Source organism: Mesoplodon mirus (genome assembly GCF_964341445.2).
Source record: "Mesoplodon mirus genome assembly, chromosome: 5".
Taxonomy (NCBI): domain Eukaryota; kingdom Metazoa; phylum Chordata; class Mammalia; order Artiodactyla; family Ziphiidae; genus Mesoplodon; species Mesoplodon mirus.
Window position 1 is genome coordinate 68,554,890 of NC_138980.1, and position 23,472 is coordinate 68,578,361.

A 23,472-nucleotide genomic window follows, 5' to 3' on the forward strand; every position below is an offset into this window, starting at 1 on the left:
TTTTTTTGAATTTTTTTTTTTTTAATTTTTGGCTGCATTGGGTCTTCATTGCTGTGCGGGCTTTCTTTAGTTGCGGTGAGCGGGGGCTACTCTTCATTGAGGTGCACAGGCTTCTCATTGCGGTGGCTTCTCTTGTTGCGGAGCACGGGCTCTCTTCTTGTGGAGCAACTAAGCCTGTGTGCCACAACTACTGCGCAGGTTTCAGTAGTTGCAGCATGTGGGCTCGGCAGTTGCGGCACTCGGGCCCTAGAGCGCATGGGCTTCAGTAGTTGCAGCACATGAGCTCAGTAGTTCTGGTGCGTGGGCTCTAGGGCGTGCGGGCTCAGTAGTTGTGGCACGTGGGCTCTAGAGCACAGGCTCAGTAGTTGTGGCGCATGAGCTTAGTTGCTCCTCGGCATGTAGGATCTTCTGAGACCAGGGATCGAACCCGTGTCCCCTGCATTGGCAGGTGGATTCTTAACCACTGTGCTACCAGGAAAGTCCTGGTGAAAGACATTTAAATGTCTGAAACTGTTTTCCAATTTGTAAAACGCTGTGACAATGAAGCATGTTTCAAATACTCCATCTAAGGAATTAGCTATCATAGGTTCATAGTCATTCATTCAACAATTGTTTATTGTGCAAGTAATAGGGATATGATAGTCAACAGGACAGACATCATCCATGTCAACACGGAATGCCTAATCTAGTGAGGGACCCAGTCAAGCAAAGATTCAGTGCTCCGATGGGAAAAGCACAGGGTACTGGCAGAGGATTAGGTGGGTGGGGGAACAAAAGTCACACCCCTAGTCTTGATAGGGAGGGTTGATTTTTCTTTGGGCAAGATCACTCATTATAGCATAAAGACAGGGTTGGTGCCATTGGCAAGAGAAGGTTTGGTTCCTGTCCTTAAAGAGAATTTAATTTGGTTGAAGAGGCAAGCACAGGAAAACAACGAGAAGAAAAATGCAAAGAAATTCTAGGCAACTGTCATAGTGGGTGTCACACTGGCTTTTTTTGCAAAAAGTCTCAGCTTATCTATACTCAGGTTCCAAATATCCCCACCATACAGAGGCCTAAAAGCTGGGCCCCAGGGCCACTGGAGTATCTGTGTCTCTCAAGACAGGGAGCAGCGCAGGACCGCTACTGCTCCATAGGATTTTCCCAGGCTCAAAGCCCTCTCACCCAGAAGTGAACACAAGGCCTGCCCAGCAGAGGTCTGGGGTTCCTGCAAATTCTGTAGCTGGAGAGGAGGCTGCCGGAGCTCCCCAGCTTCTCTCAGGCCTTCCTCCTCTGCTAGGTTCAGCTATAAATAGCTTGCTGACTTCCAGCTGGGAATCTCCCAGCCCTGCAACGAGTAAGCACCGCCTTCTCACCCTGTGCTGCCCTCAACCTGGAGCAGAAGGGGGTGGTAGCTGGCAGGGGGAAGGAGACTAGATGAGGGAAGGGCAAGAACCACCACCCCAGAGAAGCTGGCCACTGGACTACATTACCCACAATCCCAGATCGTAACTGGAAAGAGGAGGCCGCTGGGGGCCTGCAGCCTTAGGTAGGAACAAGTCCAGAGGTGTCCTAGTCCCTGGGTGTGCAGCCCAGGCCCAGACCCAGTTTTCTTTCCAAAATGTAACCCCTGAACCTTCAGTCATGGGCCTTAGAGATCATCTCTTCTCCATGCACCCAATTCACAGGCACTCCCTGAGACCAGGGAGACTGACAAAACTTCTATTTTGGCCTTATTCGCAGTGTGTGTGTGTGCTTACCACCAGAGACTGGAAGTCTGTGAGTGATTTTATTCTGGATCAAGTCCAGAGGCTTCTTGTGCTAAAAGCCCCCTCCCTGGCATATTACTTGTTACTCCCAAGCTCTGAGCTTCTATCTCCCTGCCTCACCTGAGGAAGAGCAAATGCTCACAGGTTGGTCCATGTTGCACTTCTGGAAGCACTGGGGGGTGGGTGTTCAGGAACTGCTGCTGGTTTGGTCTCTGCTGAGATCTGGTCCCTCTCCGAGCTTTGCTCATCTCCCAGCAGAAAGATCAGGGTAATCACATGGCTGCGGCAGGTTTAAGTCCCTGGAGGCACTGTACGAGGGCCTGTGGGGGCCTGCTGGTTCCTGCAGTGGATAAACCGGAGCTGTCAGGCTGAGCAAGTGAAGCCATTCTGGGTGGTGGAGGCACCCAGTGGGCACCACTCCAGACCACAGTGCCACTGCAGGTGTACACCTGCCCCGTCTCTGTCTCCCCCACCCCAACCTTCCAACTTTCCACACAAACTATTCATGTTGGGTTCTGGGGCTCATGAAGCTCCAGACCACAGGGAGAGTAGCAGGTAAAAATGTTGGCTGGACCTGAAGTCGGGGACCCCTGTCCAAGGTGAAAAGGCACTGTGGCTATCCTGACAAAAGGGTCCTTTCCCTCTTTCCCCTCGCTCAGATATAATAACAACTCTCACATACTGAGCCAGGCACCAGGAATGCGAAGAGGAGTAAGATGGAATCGCAGTCTCAATAAATAACCGATGTGTTAGGTGCATCCCAGACCCGTGGGGTGGGAAGGACTTCCAGATGGCCAGAGGCCTCAAACAAGTAAGGGGTGAGTAGCAGTTCTACCACAATGGTGTGGGAAGGGCATTCCAGGCCGAAGGGACAGCTTGAGTAAAGGCAGGGAGGAGCGAGAAACAGCAAGCAGGGAGGAAGGCAGGGCGAGGGAAATACCGAAGACCGACTAGCAAAATGCTAGCGGAGGCGCGCGGCGAACGAGGACAGGCCCTCACAGCACGCTTAGGCTTGGGGCTTTAGGCCCCAGGCCGGGAGCCGAGGGAGGAACTCCAGCAAAGTCAGCTGCGCTTAGAGAATTAGGCGGAAGAGTGGGACAAAATATAAAACCGGTGGGGACAGTGGGAACCTCAGACCCTCTTGGGACGCCCAAGTCCGCCTGTCCCGCGTTTACCTCAGCCAGGCCGGGCCGCGCGTTCCCGGCCCCGCCGCCGCCCCCTCCTTGGCAGCGGGTCCCCTGGCCGCCGGCTCCCGGGCGCGGGCAGACCCGGAGGGCCGAGCTCCCGCCCACAGCCGCCCGCGGGCCGCCTGCCAGACACGCCGGGAAGGAAGAGCCTTGTATGGGCCTCAGGCAGGGAGGAAGCGTCTGGCAGGGTCCCGGGAGGAAGCGCCATATATGGCGAGGGGCGGGCCGGGGGGCGAGGAGCGCGCCCGGGCCGAGGAGCGCGCACGAGATGGAGGCCGCTTCCGCCGCCGCAAGGCGGAGCCGCGCCGCGCCGCCCCACCCCCACCCCGCGCCAGGCCCACGACCCCGCACCCAACCCCTCCTGTCCCTGGAGGTACGCACAGCGCCCGGCACGGCTCCCTCGGTGCCAGAGCTACGGGAAGTGGGGACGGGAGGCGGGGTCCAGGCCGCCTTTGACGCCTGACCGAGCCGAGACTGATTCCCGGCTCCAGGCACTTGCTCTGTGACCTTGGGCAAAAAGCTTTAGTCTCTGAGCCTCAGATTCCTCTTCCTCCTAGAGGTGGGGATAAAAATGAGAAGGATGCCTGTTAAGCACGTCCGGGAGCGGCACGGCCCGCAGGGGCAGCGCATTCACCCTAAAAATTTTGTGTGGCCGAAATGGGGGCGGGGATTCCCAGTCCCCTGCTGTGTCCTTATAGCCTTTCCCTAGCCACCTCGGTGCCTGGGGGCTATATGGAGCTGACGCCTCCAGAAGATATCTTTCCAGAAGAAAATAGGGCTACCTTAAGGTCTAGAGTTTTCCCTTCCAAGCTGTGGGATTCAGACTGACGGGGTTCCAATCCCAGCTTCTCCCCTTCCAGCTGACTGATGCTGGGAAAGCTACTTTACCTTCTCTAAATCTCAATTTCCTCATCGGTAAAATGGGGATAATTCTTGATTTGCAGGGTTGTTGTGGTAATCAAAATGAAACGAAATGGGGCGTCTATGCGTGTATGTGTGTGTGGTGTGAGAGAGAGAGGGAGAGAAAGAGAAGTGCTTGACTCGGAGTAGGTGCTTAATTAATGTCAGTTCCTCAGTTCTCTGTGCACTTTCCCAACTGAAGGCTGGGGAGAAGGAGATAAGAAGGGCTAGGTAAGCTTGGCCATTCTTCCTGGAAGTCCTGCCCTCTTGGAGGAGACTGTCCCTTCTTTGGCATCTATGGGAACTTGTTGCCAATATTTGGTGCTTCTTCCAGAGGCATTATCTGTGGCCCTAATGCTCCCCTTTCTCAGTTCAGCCACTACCCCAATGACCTGCTCTCCTTGCCTGCTGTTCTTCTCTACGTACCCCAGAGCCTAGCTGACCTCCTGGACAGGCTGGCAAGGGCAAAAATAACCTGGAGGAAGTTGAAGTTCCCATCACAGCCAGAAACTGGTATCTAGGACATCATCTCCTCCCACACCTGCTGTCAGTACCACACCCACACATTTCAACAAGAGATGGGTATCAATCTCAGAAAAACATTCCCCAATCCTCCCTTTGGCCCTGCCCTGCGCTCATCTGTTCTGCCTGTACTGGAGTTCCACTTAAATCTAACCTGAACCTTCTTGCCTCTCAGTGGCAGCCCCATCCTGTAGTTAGCAGCCCCTAAGAGGTTCCAGGCAAGTTTGTGGACACACACAATAAATGTGTCACCCACGGCCTTGTTTCCTTTCATCCTGTCGTTGGCATGGTAACCTTCCCTGTAAAAGTTGCAGCCCTCAAGGATGTTTTTCAGTTCTAGCAGGGACATAGCTCCTTCCCCCCACCCCGTGTAGATCACAGGGTGACATGTAGCTGTGTCATTCTGGCCTCTTCCAGAATGGGGACGTGGTGCTGGTGGCACAAAAGAAGGACTGTAAATGGAGGGCAGCAAAGGGCTTAAGGGAGATGCTGATTGGATCTCTGAGGAACAGATTGCTTCTGTCCTACATGTTGATCCTTGGCCACCCAGAGAAACCAGCTCTGAGGCCCAGAATATTTAGGGAGCCACTCAGGAACTCATGGTGAATGATAAACACACATCTTCACTAAAATCAGGCACCCAACAAATGGTATGATGGCCGGTGCTTAAACCTGTAGAATAAGCTGATAAACTAAAAAGCCTCCAGAATCTAGTGATTTCCTCCCTCCTCGGTCCCTCTGGGGAATAAATCAATATTTATTAACCATCTCCCATGTTCCAGTTTCCCCATATATTATTTAAACTAATTCTTCCCACAGTCCTTTGAGGGAGGTATTAGAACACATTTTACAAACAGGGAAACTAAAATTTGGGCAGAGATCTTAAGCAACGTAACCAAAACTACGTGGCCGTGGAGTGGTGGCCCTGAGACTGGAACCTAGGTCTTCAGACTCCCAATCCCACACAAAAGTCCTGTGTTCCTTTGTATTTGTGACTGTGCTACTGGTAAAGAAATCCTTGCCCCCAGGACCCAAGGCATTGCCTTTCTAGGAGGTCCTCAGGAACGAAATGGGCGTCAGCATCAGTCTCTGTGGCCACGGGGTCCTGCGTGGCCCTGCGTGGCACAGCAGCAGCAGCAGCAGTGTCCTCATCCTCAAACCTGAGTCTTCCCCCTGCCAGCTGCCTTGTCTCCGTCATGGAGTTTCCCCAGCAGAGGGCAAGCCGAGGGAAAGTGGTTCCCAGCTGCCAGCCTCATCTAGACAAAATCGCATTAGCGCCAGCCCCGGCTTTGGTCCCTCCAGAGTGAGCACATACAGCTCCCCCGCAGAAGGGAGGGGCAGAGAGACACGGAGCAAAAAAGGAAACTTCCATTTCTTTCTTTGGCTGGGAAGCACTTGGCTTCGAGCTGCCACTCATCTTGTAGGTGGGGAAGATTAATACTGATCCTCTGGAGATTATAGAAGTCTCTAAAATGAACCCTTGGGCAAAAGGTTTGCTAGGGAGAGGCTAGTAGGAAAGCCCGAGGTTTGAGTGCAGCAGGAGGGAAGAAGAGGCAGTCTGAAGAGGGGGAGAGGCCCCTGATCTCCTCTCTTGCTCTTTTCTGGGTGTCATTCTTCTTTCCATGGGACTTCTGTTCTTTTGTCCAAAAAGACCAGAATAGTCATGTCCTGGCAACTGGAGCAGGGTGAGGGAGGAAGCAGTAGGAGGAGGGAACTATCAGAGTGTCACCTCAAGCAAAACAGGGAGTGAGTTAAGAGTATTAATAGTTAATATTTAATAGTTAATAGCGGGTCAACCACGCTTCATTTATTATCTCATTTAATAGATCCTACTGTTATCCCTGTTTTAGAGAAAAAGAAATTGAAAGGTTTATGGGGCTCCTCAATGACAATAGCTCCCAATGGGAGTGGGCCAAGCACTCAGCAGATATTGTCTCATCTAATCCTCACCAAAAACCAGTGAGAGGGAACCATTATGCCCATTTTCTCCAGGTGAAAACTGAGGCTCAGAGAAGTAGGGAACTTGCCTGTGATCACTAAGTAATGTAAGTGGCAGAGTGAGGGATTAGAATTTGGATGTGTGACTCCAGAACTCATGTGCTCAACACTGTCTTGCTGCCACCAAGGCTTCTCCACACCTTCCGGGACTCCTGCTCACATAGCTTGAGACCACAAATATCTGCCCACACCTGCACTTCCCTGCATTTTGCCACACAGGTGAAAACCCAGCCAGGAGCATTCACTGGGTTTAGTTCAGACTTGCCACCAGCGTCTTTCTAGGGCCTGGACGGATGGCCTGGGTAACACGGGTCCCTGTGTCTTGGGGCTCTGGCTCCCATCCAGACTCCCGAGGTGGGAGGAAACCTAGAGAGGACATTACCACCCTCCACATGCCTTGAGATTTCCCTAAGAGATACAAAGATGTATAAATTGAACAGCCCTCAGGAGGTCTCCTTAAGACCCAGGAAGGTGCTTCTTGCAGGAAAGGATGGTGAGCCCAGCAATTTCAACCAGTGAGACCTGAAAGCAGCAGTCTCTCCAGCTGGGCAGGCTCCCAGTGGCCTTTCTCAGAGGCTCCTCTGCACTGTTACATGAGCAGACTCCATCACTCCCACCCCCACTGCTGTGGAGGTGGGAAACACTTGGAATCCTGAGTCAGAGGCAAGGTTCCACTTCACTTTCCCTGGAACAGCAAGTCCAGGATGCAGCCGGCAGTGTATTTGGAAAGGAAGGGCAACTGGAAAGTGAAAAAGAATAGTGCTCATTTCCTTCCCTACCATCTCTTTTATTTTAAAAACATTTTATGTATTTAATTTTTATCACATGTGTGATGCATGTTCATTGCAGAAAATACATGTTATGGAAATGAGGTTTATTAGTGTGAGTGTTCCTCCCTTTTTTCTCTCCTAACTTACCCGTCCACCAAAAGGTTTCCAGCTCAGAATCCAATCCCACTTTCCCACTTTCCAGTTGAGAGGGTTCAGTCTTTGCCAGCCCAGTTCCTGGACATTTTGTGATGCAGAATCAGAACTGGGGGGAGGGAGTAGTTAGAGAGAGATGTAGAGTCTGAGAGGCTGGGAAAAGGAAGGACTTGGGCAGAGAGGCTAAACTGATCTATTTAATAAAGAACAAGAAAGGAGAGGGAGAAGGAAAGTTAGAAGGGAAAAGTAGGAGGACTTTTATGAAGTATTGCTGTGGGGCATTAAGTGGACTCCCTGTAATTCCCCAGGTAGAGATTGGAATAACTCTGTATTTTCTGGCTCCAAGATCGTAATTCCTTATTTGCAATTCTTTATTGCAAACCTTGTAGATCTTTGACCATGTAGAAATCCAGCATTTATTAGGGTTCCATACAGGAAAGTACAAAATATCATTATCCGATAAGTGAAAGAAAATAGTCAAGTATTTATCCTGCTTTTTTTTTTTTTTTTTTTAAACAACTAAGATTAAGCCTAAGTTCATCATCGACAAATTCTGGCTAACAAATGCAAATGGAATGATAGAATTACAAAATCACCATTTAGTAACCTCTAATGAGATAGTAGATTTAGACAAGGATCATCAGTAATCCAGGGATTCCTAAAACCATTGGGTGGTGAAGGATGGAAGGGAATTTTACAATATCAATAATACTTGAACTCATCAATTAATTTTAACATCACAAAGAGAGAGACACCCAAGAAAACAGAAAACATGTTCACATAGAAACCTGTATATAATGTGCATAGCTGCAGCATTATTTGTAATAGTCAAAATGGAAGCAACCCAAATGTCCATTAACTGATAAGTGGATTTTTAAAATGTGGTATATCCGGGCCTCCCTGGTGGCGCGGTGGTTGGGAGTCCGCCTGCCGATGCAGGGGATACGGGTTCGTGCCCCGGTCTGGGAGGATCCCATATGCCGCGGAGCGGCTGGGCCCGTGAGCCATGGCCGCTGGGCCTGCGCGTCCGGAGCCTGTGCTCCGCAACGGGAGAGGCCACAGCAGTGAGAGGCCCGCATACAGCAAAAAGAAAAAAAAAAAAAAAAGTGGTATATCCATACAATGGAATATTATTCAGCCAAAAAAAGGGGGAATGGGGCTTCCCTGGTGATGCAGTGGTTGAGAGTCCGCCTGCCGATGCAGGGGACACGGGTTTGTGCCCCGGTCCAGGAGGATCCCACATGCCGCAGAGCGGCTGGGCCCGTGAGCCATGGCCGCTGAGCCTGCGTGTCTGGAGCCTGTGCTCCACAATGGGAGAGGCCACAACAGTGAGAGGCCCATGTACCACAAAAAAAAAGGGGGGAAGGAATGAAGTACTGATGCATGTTACAACATGGATAAACCTTAAAAACATTATGCTAAAAAAATATTATGCTAAGTGAACGGAGATGCCAAAGGCCATGTATTTTATTGTTTTATCTACATGAAATGTCCAGAATAGGCAAATCCATACAGACAGAAAGTAGATTGGTTGTTGCCAGGTGCTGGGGGGTGGGTGGAACAGGGAGTGACTGCCAACAGGTACAGGATTTCTTTAGGGGTTGATGGTAATGTTCTGGAATCAGGTAGTGGCAGTAGTTGTACAACAGCGTGACTATATTAAAAACCACTGAATTGTACACTGTAATTTTTATGTTATATGAATTATTTTTCAATTAAAAAATAATATCTAGAAATTTAAAGAGAGAGAGAACCAAAAATTATGTGTCTCTTGATATATTGCAGAACAAGTACATAGCATGACCTTAAAAGTGAACCTGAATTTGATCAAACCTCTAGGTATAAAAACGAGTTTGGGGGCTTCCGTGATGGCACAGTGGTTAAGAATCCACCTGCCAATGAAGGGGACATGGGTTCGAGCCCTGGTCCGAGAATATCCCACATGCTGCAGAGCAACTAAGCCCGTGCGCCACAACTACTGAGCCTGCACTCTAGAGCCCACGAGCCACAACTACAGAGCCTGCCTGCCACAACTACTGAAGCCCACACGCCTAGAACCTGTGCTCCATAGCAAGAGAAGCCACCACAATGAGAAGCCCGCTCACCACAAAGAACATTAGCCCCCACTCGTCGCAACTAGAGAAAGCCCGCATGCAGCAATGAAGACCCAATGCAGCCAAAAATAAATGATAAAAATAAATATTAAAAAAAACGAGTTTATAGGAAATTCACGGGATAGAAGGACATAGTAAATAACATTATGAGGGGAAAAAATGCAATCTGTCAAATCTAAAAGTGGGGAATTCTTCAGAACAAGTAACTTGGTTTCTTCAATAAATAAATAGCAAGGGAAACTAATATGAATGAAAAGAAACTTAAAAGACATATCAACAAATGAAAAATGTGATCTTTTTTAGGTCTTGATTCAAACAAAGGAACTTAAAAAATACTCATAAAGATATATACTGAAGTATTTTCAGGTGAAATTAGGTAATGTCTGGAATTTGCTTCAAAATAATCCAGTGTGTGGTGGCAGGGAGTGAGGAAGGCAGTGTAGACAAGACAAGACCAGCTGTGAGTTGACAGGTGTTGAGCTGATGGTTAGATACAGAGAAGTTCATTACACTACTCCCTCCCACTTTTGTGAATGTTTGAAAATTTAAACACACACATAAAAATGAGGCTTGATTTATCCATGAAATTGGGGCATATTTAAAAGTTATATATTATTTAAAGGAAAATGGGCTAAGATCAAATAATTGAGTTTGAGGTCACTCGTGCTTTATTGAAAGCTGAAATTAAAGAGCATGTATAAAATCTGAAGTGACCAAATTATTCTTATCATTATTGTTATTATTGCAATAACTAAATTGGAAATGGAGTGGGGGGACCAGGACCCTCCCAAGGAGGCAGGAAGCAGTGCAGCCTTTCGAACACCCAGAAACACAGTCAAACTAAGTTGTTGGCCTTCTGGCCCCAACCTGCTTTTCCAGCCCCGTTTCTTGCCCCCCCTCCTTTCCTTGCTTTCAGGCCACACCACCATTAATTCACAGGTTCCTGAACACCTTGACTTCCTTGCCTTTGTACTTGTTATTGCCTCTGCCTGCAAATCCCTCTCCTGTGAACACCCCATCTTCCTCCTACACCCTGTTCGCCTCCTCCTTCATAGGATTAGTCACTCCCTGCTCCATACACACCTCTATCACACTGTGAGGCAATTATTTATTTCTAAATCTCCCCCCACCCAATTCTGTGATGGCCCAGACTCTTATCTTGTTTATCTCTGCATGCTCAGGGCCTGACAGAAAGCAGGTAGCATTTGGTGAATGTATTTTGGATAACAGACCGACTGTGTAACTGAGGAGCAGCATAGACTTTGGATGGCCCAGTGCTCTGTGTGGCCCCAAGAAATTTACTCAGACTTGGGCTCTCTCCCAAGATATGCCTGCTAAACTGGGGTACAACAAAGCAAACAGTCTGATCCAAGAATAAACAACAAGACCACCTGGTTAACACCAACCCAGTTATAAGCAAAAGAAAGAAGTTTAAGAGAAAAACTTGGAGTCTAGTAGTATGCATGAATTGTGTATTGGAAATGGGGAGAGATAATTTGGTGATGGGGGCAAGAGCTCAAGAGTTCTGTGAGAAATAGGGTGGCAAGCTAATAAAACAACACTGCTTTCCGACTTTTAAAAAACCTACAGCCCCCAAATGTAGAAGCCAGCAGCAGCTCCCTGATGCTTCTATCCTGCCAGCCCCAACGGACAATCCACCTACAGGGAATATTAAACAGCCAACCTGTGTCCTCTCAGCAAAGAACATAGAGCCCTGAGTCACTACAAAATCTTTCCCTTCTTTTCTTTTTAGCACTCTTAACACCTTACAACTGAAGGAGCAGATCTGTGCAGGGGGAGAAAATACTCCATCAGAGGAACTTCCTAAAGACGACTACCTCATACCAGGTTCTAGAAAATAATTATTTGCTTACCTAGTCTTATTTTTTCCTTTTTCTTTCATAAATACTTTCTTCTGATGATTTTTTTAAAATCCTGCTTACTTGGAAAATACAGAAAAGTACACAAAATGAAATTAAAATTTCCCATAATCCCATCAGAAATAACATTAACATTTGATATATGCATGTGTGCATGTGTGCATTTTATGTAACTGGAATCATGTCATATAGAATTTTATATATTTACCACTTAGTAGTATATTGTGGGTATTTTTTCAGGTCAATAGTTATTTTAGAACATGATTTATAATGACTGCCTAGTAGTCCATCATATAACAATTTACTTCAGCCATCACCCATAGGACATTTATGTTGTTGCCAGTTTTTCTCCATTACAAATAATACACTGTAATTAACAGCAATCCTGGAAGAACTGCTAGGTCAGAGGGCATGAACTTTTTTTAAAAGAAATTTATTTATTTATTTTTGGCTGTATTGGGTCTTCGTTGCTGCACGTGGGCTTTCTCTAGTTGCAGAGAGTGGGGGCTACTCTTCCTTGCGGTGCACGGGCTTCTCATGCGGTGGCTTCTCTTGTTGCAGAGCACGGGCTCTAGGCGCGTGGGCTCAGTAGTTGTGGCTCGTGGGCTCTAGAGTGCAGGCTCAGTAGTTGTGGCGCACGGGCTTAGTTTCTCCTCAGCATGTGGGATCTTCCTGGATCAGGGCTCGAACCCGTATCCCCTGCATTGGCAGGTGGATTCTTAACCACTGCGCCACCAGGGAAGCCTTATAAAAATAAGGCTTTTGGTGCATGTTGTTCAATTGCCCTCAAGAAGGCTTATACCAGTTTATTCTCCCTCCATCAGTGTGTGAGACTTTCGTGCATCCAAGGGCTATCCCTCAATCTACCATGTTTGAAAAAGGTAAGGTGTTTCTATATTTCTCACAATTTATATATATTTTGTAATCAGAAAAAAATTCATGTTCTTTTTTTAAAGAAAAAGAAGTTTTCAGGCTTCCCTGGTGGCGCAGTGGTTGAGAGTCCGCCTGCCGATGCAGGGGACATGGGTTCGTGCCCCGGTCCGGGAAGATCCCACATGCCGCAGAGCGGCTGGGCCCGTGAGCCATGGCCGCTGAACCCTGCGCATCCGGAGCCTGTGCTCCACAACGGGAGAGGCCACAACAGAGAGAGGCCTGCGTACCACAAAAAAAAAAAAAAAAAGAAAGAAAAAGAAGTTTTCCCCATTAAACAGATGGGAAACCTGAGGCCCATGGATGAATAACTTTTAAAGTCTTGCTTTTTGAAGCCTGACAGTTGGGTCTGAGGAGATAGAAAAAAAGTATTTCTGGATAGAACCAAGATGCTTCTGAGAAGAAAATTCTAAGGACCTTGGCAGTTTCAGCAGCCAAGAATGAAGTCTGGCTCTGAAGAGAATGAAAGATGGCTCTGAGGAGACACTTCAGGGAAGTCATCACAAATTTGAGGGGACAAACTTGGTTCTGAGGCCACTGGAATGGGATCGGAAGCAGTCACCACTCCAGCGTTTCTGTTTTACAGAGACTTGGTGCAATCAAATTTGCATTTGCATCATTCATAGGATATTGAGAACACTCCCCAAAGTACTGCTTGGCCTCATCACTGATCTAAGAAGACTTACAAATGGGCCAGGTTGGGTGGACCTTAGAGTATTAAATAGGTGGTTCTGAGAAGACAGTTTAAGATGGATGATTGGTGTTGAGGTGACTGAAAACTGGTTTTGATAAGGCAGCTAGAGATTCACTGTCTCTGACAAGCCAGTTTGAAGGAATTCAAAGTTGGTTCTGAAGAGATTCAAAGGTGTTTGGCAGGCTGGGATGGTTTTGTTTTTTGTTTTCCCAGATCCCCTCCATATGCCCTGGACCAACTTAACCCCAGTAGGTGCTTCATTAATTTGTTCAAAAAATGAGGCCCAGTTTGGTTCTCAGGAGTTTGATCTTTGGATCTGAAAAGATTCTAGGATGAGAAGTTGGTTATGAGCAGAAATGAGTTTCTGAGGAGGCTGAGATAATTTTCTCTGAGGCAGGCACCCACTTATGGTTCTGTAGAAATGGCGACTTCTGGGTTTGTCTGGGAACTCAGGAGGCACTCAGGCCCAGGTGGGCAGCCTGATTTACCTGGGTCACAGGGCTGGGAGAACACACTTCAGGAGAGATTCGTTTCCACGCATTTGCCTCCCCAGATTTATTAAACCCCCTCCCTCCAAATGAGTCCCAAGTGAGAGTCTTAGGGGAGCGTCCCCCACCACTCTCCCCAGGCCTGCTCTTTGGACTCTAGTTTGCAAATCAGAATCATGATCTTAGAGGGCTGTGTTCTCCCAGCAGAGAGGCTGGTCAGAGCCCAGGCCAGGGCAGCCAGCAGGAGAGAGGGCTCAAGTGGGTCACCCCCAGGGAGGGAGGACAAGTCTGTAGGAAGGAATAAGCACTGGGAAGTCTACCTGGGGAATGGGCACAAGAAGACAGGAAAGGAAAAGATTTTAAAAATCTAGCTGTAGTGAGGTATAAAGGGTTTAAAAATAGCTTTATTTACATACCATAAAATTCATCCATTTTAAGAATACAATTCAATGACTTTTAGTAAATTTACATAGTTGTTCAAACATCACAGTTCATTTTTAGAACATTTCCATCATCCCCAAAATAACAAGCTGATTTGCAGTCAAGATCTACTCTTTTTTTTTCTCTTTTTAATTTATTTTTGGCCCTTCCACATGCGGGACCTTAGTTCCCCCACCAGGGATCAAACTTGCATCCCCTGCAGTGGAAGCACAGAGTCTTAACCACTGGACAGCCAGGGAAGTCCCTCAAGATCTACTCTTACCCCGAGCCCCTGGCAACTACTAATCTGCTGTCTCTATAGATGTGCCTTTTCTGGACATTTCATATAAATGCAACCATACAATATGCACCTAACTTTTTTTTTTTTTTTTTTTTTTTTTTGCTGTACGCGGGCCTCTCACCGCCGCGGCCCCTCCCGCCGCGGAGCACAGGCTCCGGACACACAGGCTCCGCGGCCACGGCTCGCGGGCCCAGCCGCTCCGCGGCACGTGGGATCCTCCGGGATCGGGGCACGAACCCGCGTCCCCCGCACCGGCAGGCGGACTCCCAACCACTGCGCCACCAGGGAAGCCCTAACTTTTTTATTATAATGTCTTTAAGGTTCATCCATGTTGTAGCACACATCCATATTTTGTCCCTTAATGATTGCAGAGTGGTATTTCGTTGTTTGGATCTACCACATCTTATTTATCCATTCACCAGTTGAATAGACATTTTGACTTGTTTACACTTTTTGGCTCTTATGAATACTCGCATCCATATCTTTGTGTAAACATGTTTTCATTTCTCTTGGGTAGATAGCCAGGAGTGGAATTGCTGGGTCGTATGGTAAGTGTATGTTTAACTTTATAAGAAATGGATAAACTGTTTTCCAAAGTGGCACCTTTTTACATGCCTACAAGCAATGTATGAGGGTTCCAGTTTTTTCACATCACCAACACTTGTTATTGTCTGTCTGAAAAGGGTAACTGTTAAGGATAATTTTCCAAAATAAAGCAAGTCACCCTCTCCCCACACCAACCCCAACATACACCCAGGCAGGCAGCAAGTGCCAGTTTATCAGAGTGGGGAACCCACCCTCTGACCCCCACTGCCTTTTCATCCTCAGGCTGCTGCACAGTCCCGGGCTCTCTTGGCCCAAAGAGGAGAGAGAAAAGATGTAGTCGCAAGACTATCTCAGAACTGAGGGGTGGGAATGTGGTAGGATAGGGTTTGTGATAACTAGTGAGTGAGTGGGGCCCATGTTCTAGAAAATCCATCCAGGTAAGATCCCCCAGGAGATAGTAACAAAATGCAACGTGTACAGATAACTTCTCAGGACTAGTCTCCCGGGACAATTTCCCACACCATCTGATCTTAGCCCCTTCCTCCTTCTGAGGTACGAGCACCTCATCAGTGTGTGGCCCACCATCCACCAGGAACCTTTTCTCCTTAGAAAAGTATTGCTGAGGACTTAAGGACATTTGCCAAACTGAATAAATAATGACATATAAACAAGCATAACTTGTTTAGCCCCAGACATATTACCAAGAAGATATAAACAAACGGGAGGGAGTTTGAAATAGAGCAATAAAGATGGTGAAGGGGCTGGCTCCATTTCCATGCAGAAAGATTAAATGAAGCAAAAAATTTTTAGGAGTCTGGGCCCTGACTCCATGAGTGGGGGGGGAAGGGGGTGATTACTGCTTTGAGTAAGAGAGAGGGGAGTAAATGGGGACGTGGTGGGAAGAAGGTGCCAGAATGGGGGGGCTCTGGAGTGAATGGGCCCACATCCACACAAAGACTTGTACTCAAATGCTCAAAGCAGCTTTATTTCTAATAGCCCCTAAAAGGGAACCAACCCCAACATCCATGCACAGGTGAGAAGGTGAGCAAATTGTGCTATAGCTGTGCAGTGGAATACTGCTCAGCAATAAAAAGGAGTGAACTATTTATACATGCAACAACATGGATGAATCTCAAAATAACAATGCTAAGTGAGAGAACCCAGACCAAAACGAGTACATACGGAATTATTCAACTTGTATGAAACTCCAGAAAATGCAAACTGATCTATATAGTGACAGAAAACAGATCAGTGGTTGCCTGGGGAGAGAGGTAGAAGAAGGAAAGACATCCAAGGGGTATGAGGAAAGTTTTGAAGGTGATGGATATGTTCATTATCTTAATTGTGGCGATGGTTTCACCTGTGTACACATGTCAAGACTCATCAAATTGTACACTTTACATGTACCTCAGTTGTATTTACATCAGTTTTTTGTACTTTTATATGTACATCAAGTGTACCTCAATAAAGTCGTAATAATAGCAGTAATAATAATAATAAACAACCTAAGTACTGAGGAGAATGGACTTATGGGAGGGCTTCCTGAAAAAGGAGATGAGATAGTTTTACTTGGATCTGAGAAGCTGAGCCACCAACTTGACCTAAGAGAACATATCAAGTAAGCTTTGCCTCAAAAGGCTCTCCTAGGTTCTAGTAATGGGAAAAGGGAGATGTGATGAAAAATCACTGAAGTGGAGGGCTAGATTTGCTATTTGGGTGCAAAATCTTATTAGTACCCAAAATCTTATTAGCACCCAAAATCTTATTAGCACCCATTCTACGTATGGGTGGAATGTTGAAATCTTATTTGCTCAATATCTGCTTCTTTTAGACTTGGTCTCATTCCCCTTAGGACCAATGGGATCTCACTCTGCCTAATCTTCCCCTCTCAAACTGCATTAAGTGTGGCTGCACCAGGGAAAAGAGCAGAGGAGAGAGGGGAACATTGGAGAGAACCCCTCTGACTCCATTGCACCCATTCCTGACTCCATTTCTTCCTGGGGTGTGGGAGCTGTAAGTGGGGGCAGGTAGAAGGAAGCACACCTCAAACCCAGCCTGACAATAGAAGCTAAGCTCTGCCTTTCTGAGTGCTTAGAATCTTTCAAAATGAATGAGGCTGAACATTCCTGAAATTTAAGAGAAAAGAGTACCTCTCAGATACTAAGAGGTAAGGGTCAAGAGTCCTTAGGACCTGGTTTTCTTTTGCTTCAGAATTGAAACCTGTCCTTCGCTGGCCGAGTTCCCCTGCCCTCTCTCCTCTTCCACCCCATTCCTCTCTGTCCCTCTCCACATCCCTGAAGCCCTAGACAATGTCCCCAGGTAGCAATCAATTGTTTAACACTATCTGGGTCCCTTCCCAAACCTCAGCCTTTATGATGATACGAGGTTTTTTGTTTTTTTTTTTTTTGCTGTACGCGGGCCTCTCACTGTTGTGGCCTCTCCCGTTGTGGAGCACAGGCTCTGGACACGCAGTCTCAGCGGCCATGGCTCATGGGCCCAGCCGCTCCGCGGCATGTGGGATCTTCCTGGACCGGGGTACAAACCCGTGTCCCCTGCATCGGCAGGCGGACTCTCAGCCACTGCGCCACCAGGGAAGCCCCGATGATGTGAGTTTTTATCAGCACTGCCCTGTGCCCTTGGTTTTAGATTTCCCTCACAGGATCAGGAGTTAAAATGAACACTTTCCTTTTTCTTTATACTATAGGATCTTAAAATCAGGCAATTATTGAGGCTTAGCCTATTTAAACCATGCAAAGAAACTTAAATTTCACCTGTCAGAACCCAAAGAAACCCTGCTGACAGGACTAATGATAATTAGCTGGCAGGCTTGGCATCTGCATCAGAATCACCTGGCATGCTAGTTATCAAGGCCAGTTCCAGGACCCCATTCCAGACCTCAGGAATCAGATGTTCTGGGAATGGGGACTGGCAATCTGATTCTGATTTACTGTAACAATGTAGGAGACCCTTTGATTTAAAGGAACAGAGTGAGTCTCTTTGCTCCTTCTTTCATATTTTATTCTTGCCATGTTTTTTTTTCTTGGGAGCCTGTGATGAGAAATTCTTAAGAATGTGTAACAGGCATAGACTTGTTTTCCTGGGCCTAGAGTAAGATGGGGAGGGGAGGTGGGGCTGGGAAGAGGTGTGCCAATGCAAATATTGTCCCATCAGGACATGGCGATTTTGCCAGGAGGCTACAGGGATGTGCCCGTTGCTAGAGAAGGTGGCTTGGTTCCCCGTGTTCCAGGCTGAGGAGTCTGGTGTCATGGGAAAGGGCAGAGATCAACACTGCTGGTGCTTGAGGGGTAGAATGGAAGAGAAAGAATTGGGTTGATGCCAGGGGATTGCTGGAATTCCCCTGGCTCCGGGAGAGCTGTGGGTTGGTAACCAGGGAGACCCTTAGAGGGAGGAGAAGGTGTGGAGGTAGGTTAGACTTAGATTTCGTTCAGGGCCTGATATCCATATTGGATAGAGGGGATACTTCATTGTCCTTGATTTTGGGGTCAGAAGCTGGGAAGGGAGCCAAGGCTTGGGAATTCCAGGACACCAAATCTACTGCACCCATCTGACCAATGGAAGGTGGTGTCTGACCAATTCACAAGAAGACTCATATCAGGGTTGGAGGTAGTGCTTCCATTCAGTAATCCATCCATCCATCCTCCCTGTCTCACACACAAAGCAAGCCAAATCGGGCTGACTTCCATTTACTCTGCCAAACTCAACTTTTCCACCTTTCCTAAGCCCCTGGGTGGGTTGAGTGTCCTCCACGGTACTCCCAGAGAGCCTCATGCTTGCCCATGTTATATGACCTAGCACCATGTTATAATTTTTGGCTTCATCTCTATCTCCCCAACTGACAATGTACATTGTTGTCATGGCCAGCTCAAGGCCTCTCACAGAACAGACAGATGCTCACGAGCCCACAAGAATTGCTCTGGCTATGAGTGTGGACCCTCGGGGGCTGGGGCCAGAGGAACCTAGCACTTTAGGCCTCCTACATAGTGGGGACAGACTTAGTCTCGGTGGAACAATAAACACCAGGTCAGCCTCCTGCCCACTCTGCCCTGTGTCACAGGAAGCTGCCAAGGATCACAGCTCTAGCTGGCAAGTAATGAGATTTTCTCCTGGAAGGATTCTTGGCTTGATAACTGGACCTTGCCTCTTCTAACCTTCTTCGATACCCTCAGGCTTCTGGAGACATGGAGGATGGGAGGGAGAATCTGAGGCAGCCCCAGCTTTTACTGTTTCCCAAAGCCCTCTGCTCACCCCTTATCTCCCCCAGGTGTATAGGGCAGGGATTCCCAAGAACTGGGAACAGAATTTCCCAATCCTGGGTAGAGATGGGGGCAGGGCTGGTTAGACATTTGGGGCTAGAATGGTGCTACCTCTGGCCACACATGTTCCACCTCTACCTCTGGCCTTTTTTAGCTTTCACTAACCAAGATAAGCCTGAAGCCCACCAGACTGAGGAATGGGCCCAGTATCAAGAAGAGGAGACCCAAACCCAATTCTCAAAGAATTCACTCCAGCGACACACAGTGGGCATGTCTCTGGTTGGAATATCCTTGTCTCTGGAAAAGCCCCTCAAACCCCTCGATAGAGACGGCTACTACAGAGGCCTCCCCCTAGCCCAGGAAACACACCCAACCACAGCTATTTTATTTTCCTTTTAATTTTTCTGAAGGATATACACCACATATCCCATGGGCAGTAAAGCGCATTCAACGTGTTTATAAGCCAAACAGTCACTTTGTTTAAGCAAACACAAGTACAAAGTAAAATAAAACCACAAAATAATGAACTACATGTTCATAACATACAAAAATTGCCGCCTACTCAGTAGGTAACTACAACATTCCAACTCCTGAATATATATATAAATTTACATTTTCAGTTAAAAAAATAGACTTTTGAGAGTTCAGATTTTTAGATTTTGTTTTCTTACATTCTGGAGAACTGAAGCTCAAGCTCAGCCCTTTTCCTTATTTTGCTCCCAAAGCCTCCCCTGAATCACCACTCCTTGCCCCCCTTAAGGCTAGAGGTGAGCACATCCCTCACAATTGCACATGTCAAGCCGTCAGCAAGGCGCATCACACAAAAGGCACCAAGACGTGAAACTTTTTAAACCAAAAGGACAAAAAAAACCCCAAACCTTTCAAAAAAAAGGAGAAAAACCAAGCCATATTTTGCCACATGTGAGAGTACAGTCGGGCAATATTTACAAAAAGGTTAACAAAACAACACTCTGAAACATGCTCCGATTAATACCAAGAATTGCTGTTTCAAAAAAAGCTTCAAACTTAATTGTCACAGCATCATCACAAAACGAAGGATCACCATTGGTTTGCTTGGCTTTTCTTTTTTTTCCCAAAGTGAGGATCTAATTCCAAATAATACAATAGAGTATGCAAATTATTTCACATCAAGAGTACCCCAAGAAAAACAAAATCCATGGCACAGACACTGTACAACAGTACAGGGCTGGACTCTGAGGGGCTCAAAGCCCATTTTGCCAACTTGATTTTCTAGCATTGAAGGGAGCAAGGGGTCAGGCATAACGATGGAGATGATACTGAAATGATATATCCAAAATCCATGCAAATCAAGTTCTTTGGATAGAAGTGAAGACCTTGCACATGGCTGTTTCAGGCAGCTGAAGTCAAAGGGAGTAGGTCCTGGGGAGGAAAGGGAAGTGGACAGAAAGAATTGTTGGCCAACAGACTTCCACAGCGACCCTGGGGTCAAATAGAGGAGGATTTGGCTCTGAGAACCTCCATCTGACCTAAGAGGAGCCCCCTCCTACGGCCATCTCCTCCTCCCGTCCTTTAAGTCTCCTGTGTTTCATTTTCTCCCTTTTTCCTTTCCTTTTAGCAAATTTCAATTGTCCTGGGAGAAAACGTGGTCGTCATGTCCGAAAGCCCTGTGGAGGCGCTGAAGGAGTTGGTGACAGCTGAGGAAGGGAAGCTGCTGACCTGGGCGGGGAAAGCAGGAGGAACAGAGGAGTATGTGGTGGCCACGGAGGGTGACGGGAAACCACTGTGCACAGGCGATGGGTAGGTCGAGGAGCCGGGAGAGGAGTAGGAGGTGGGCACGGGTGATGGGTATGAGGTGGTGGCTGGGGATGGGTAAGAGGTAGCCACTGGGGATGGGTAGGAGGTAGCCACTGGGGATGTGTAGGAAGGGAGAGAGGAGGTAGCAGCAGAGGCCACACTTTTGTCTGCTTTCTTGTCCTTCTGCCGCAAGTGGATTTTGGTATGCCTCTTGCGTTCATCACTCCTGGCAAACTTTCTCCCACAGATGTCACAGGCGAATGGCTTCTCGCCTGTGTGGGTGCGGATGTGGGTGGTGAGGTGGTCGCTGCGGCTGAAGTTGCGCATGCAGATGCGGCACTGGAAAGGCTTCTGGCCAGTGTGGATGCGGATGTGGCGGGTTAGCTCGTCAGAGCGAGAGAAGCGGCGGTCACAGGACTCCACGGGGCAGGCGTAGGGGCGTTCATGGGGGGGAGTCTTGCTGGGTCGGTTGGGGTACTTGCGCATGCGGCTGGGTTTGATGAGCTGGGACTGGTAGGTGGTGTTGAGGGCCTTCAGGTCCTGGGAGCCCGACTGCGTGGCAAAGGCCTTGATGGTAGAGAGTGGAGTGAGCGAAGGCTGCTGGGTACGGCTCTCCAGGCCCTGGAAGGGTTTCTGGTCTGGGGTGCCCAGGCCCAGGTCCCCCTGCTGTTGTGGAAACAGATAGTCAGGGATCATGGGGACCTGGAAGCCACCCTTGGCAGCAGGGTAGGCAGGAGGTGGGTACTGAAGCGCGGTGCCTGCTGAGCCTGGAAAGGCCTGACCTTGTGGCTCAGGGAAGATGTCGGTGTTAGGTGTGGGGAAGGTGGGTGCCGCTGAGTAAATAGGGCTGCTGTCGTTGGACTGCACTGCGCAGCTCAGGGGTGGGCTCTGGGAGGCAGAGGAGGAGGCCGCTGGAGATGATGCTGAGGATGAGGTGGCTGGGGGGTTGGTCATGCTAACGAGGCCGCTGACCAGGCTGAAGAGGGGCTCAGGCCATAAGGTGTTGCCACTGTTGGGTGCAGGCTCCAGAGAGAAGCGGCCAGTGTAGGTGATGGGGGGCAGCCGGGTGGTTTGGCTGGGGTAACTCGTCTCCACTAGAACCTTCTCGTTATTCAGAGTGATGTCAGGAAAAGACTCTGGCAGGAGAGAGAGAGGGAGGAGGCCTGGTTACTGGAGAGCAATCACTGGAGGGTGAGGAGGACCCACGCTGCCAGGCAAGAGGTCAGGCCAGCTACCATTGACTCTTGAGCTGGTTAATAATTGATAGCAGCAGATTGCAATGTTCCTGGACCCGCTCCAGAAGCAGAACCCATTTCAACAACAGCTGACGCAAATACGGAGAATCCCCCTCCACTGCAGCTCCCAGCGTTCCGCAGCAGCGGCTGCGCGGGCGAGGGATTCCCGCCAGCACCCCCTCGGCCACCGCTAGTGCGCGACCCCTACCCCGGGCTGCCGGAACATCCCTGGCCAAGGATCACGGTCCTTCCTTGGGGACAGGCGGCAGGCTAGCCTTTCTGGAGGCGGAGGGGGCACAGCCCTGCTCGTCCAAACAAGCCCTCCCCCCCTCCCCCCACCCCCGCAGCCCCACAGCTCTCCATCCAAAACAAAAGCTGGCTCCCCTGCGCACCGTTAAGGACGAGGAGGGGGTGGGGGGATGTCCCCAGGCATTCCTCTAACACAGGGCCTTAGGGATGAGAGGAATGGAAGGGAAACCCCACTTGCATCCCTGAAGTCCAGGAGCACTGCCGCGGTGAAAGGGGCGCTGCAAAAGGCCGTGGGGAAGGACCAGACGCCAGGATGGTGGCGAAGGGGCTAGCCCTAAGCGTAGGCCCCAGCTTACCTGCGGTCAGGTGCTCGTAGGGCTGCTCGCCCGCCTCCCCCTGAGGGTTGAAGGCGCCGCCGCTGCTGTTGCTGTTGCTGCCGCCCCCTCCACCTCCACCGCCCCCGCTGCTGCTGCTGTTACCGCCGCTGCCCTCCGGGGCCCCGGAGGCACCGAGGAACTGGGGAGCCCCATTGCTCAGCAGCATCATCTCCTCCAGCTTAGGGTAGTTGTCCATGGTGGGCGAATGAGGAAAGGAGCCAAAGGGGTCGGAGATCTGCAGCGGGGACATCAGCTGCATCTCGGCCTTGGCTGCCGCCATCCCGGACTGGCGGGCTGGAGAGCTGGTGTTGGGGCGGGTGGGCGCAGCCCGGGGCAGGAGCTGCGGGGGACACCTCTCGGGGGCCTGGTCAGGTCACATGCGGGGCGCGGGGCACACTGTGGAAAGCGCAGGTGGGGTCTGCCGGCTCGCCCTCGCCGCCGGCCGGTGTAGACGCGGCGCGGCTGCCGAGGCTGGGGTAGGGGCCGGTCCTGCGGCGGAAGCTGGTGGCGGCGGCGGCGGCAGCTGGCGGCGGCGGTTCCCCGAGTTCTGCGCGCTGGGATCTCTCGCGACTCCCCGGATCCGCCTCTATTTGAAGGGTCTGGAACGACATGGCCCCGCCTCCTTCATGACGTACATGGCCATAAATGGGAAGCAGGAAGCCCTAATATGGCAAGACTAGCCGGGAGGACCCGGAGTGACGTGAAGCCCCCTCTCCAAGAGCCATAGGCACTGCCATCCCGCACCCTGGGCCCGACGCCGGCTCCCACACCCTGGGTGCCCAGGCTTCGAGGAAGCTTAGTGCTCAAGCCACAGCTGAGGACTCCCGGACCGAAGCTGCTCCGTAGTTCCCGGCGTTGCCCCCGTCCCTTCCCTCCGCCTTCTTCCCTCCTCCCGGAGCCGGAAACAGCC

The 23,472-nt window shown here is 49.3% G+C and overlaps 1 protein-coding gene and 1 long non-coding RNA gene across 2 annotated transcripts; both read right to left on the reverse strand.

The window, feature by feature from the left end:
• On the reverse strand, positions 1-3,037 carry LOC309805780. Its single transcript, XR_014294303.1, has 3 exons — positions 2,924-3,037; positions 1,869-2,088; positions 1-482 (listed from the first exon to the last, which is right to left on the reverse strand). It is a non-coding gene; the product is annotated as an uncharacterized lncRNA (long non-coding RNA).
• A 16,268-nt stretch (positions 3,038-19,305) lies between these two features.
• Positions 19,306-23,089, reverse strand: EGR1 (early growth response 1). Its single transcript, XM_082623108.1, has 2 exons — positions 22,542-23,089; positions 19,306-21,837 (listed from the first exon to the last, which is right to left on the reverse strand). The coding sequence occupies exons 1-2, from the start codon at positions 22,840-22,842 to the stop codon at positions 20,519-20,521; spliced, it is 1,620 nt and encodes a 539-aa protein (XP_082479234.1). The 5' UTR covers positions 22,843-23,089; the 3' UTR covers positions 19,306-20,518.
• Between the last annotated feature and the right edge of the window lie 383 nt (positions 23,090-23,472).

What these genes read in the sequence shown, in the direction of transcription:
- EGR1 (XM_082623108.1), bottom strand. Translation starts at nt 22,842, where the DNA reads ATGGCGGCAGCCAAGGCCGAGATGCAGCTGATGTCCCCGCTGCAGATC. An exon ending in CTACGAGCACCTGACCGCAG is followed by an intron (nt 21,838 to 22,541) that starts GTAAGCTGGGGC and finishes CTCTCCTGCCAG; the next exon opens with AGTCTTTTCCTGACATCACT.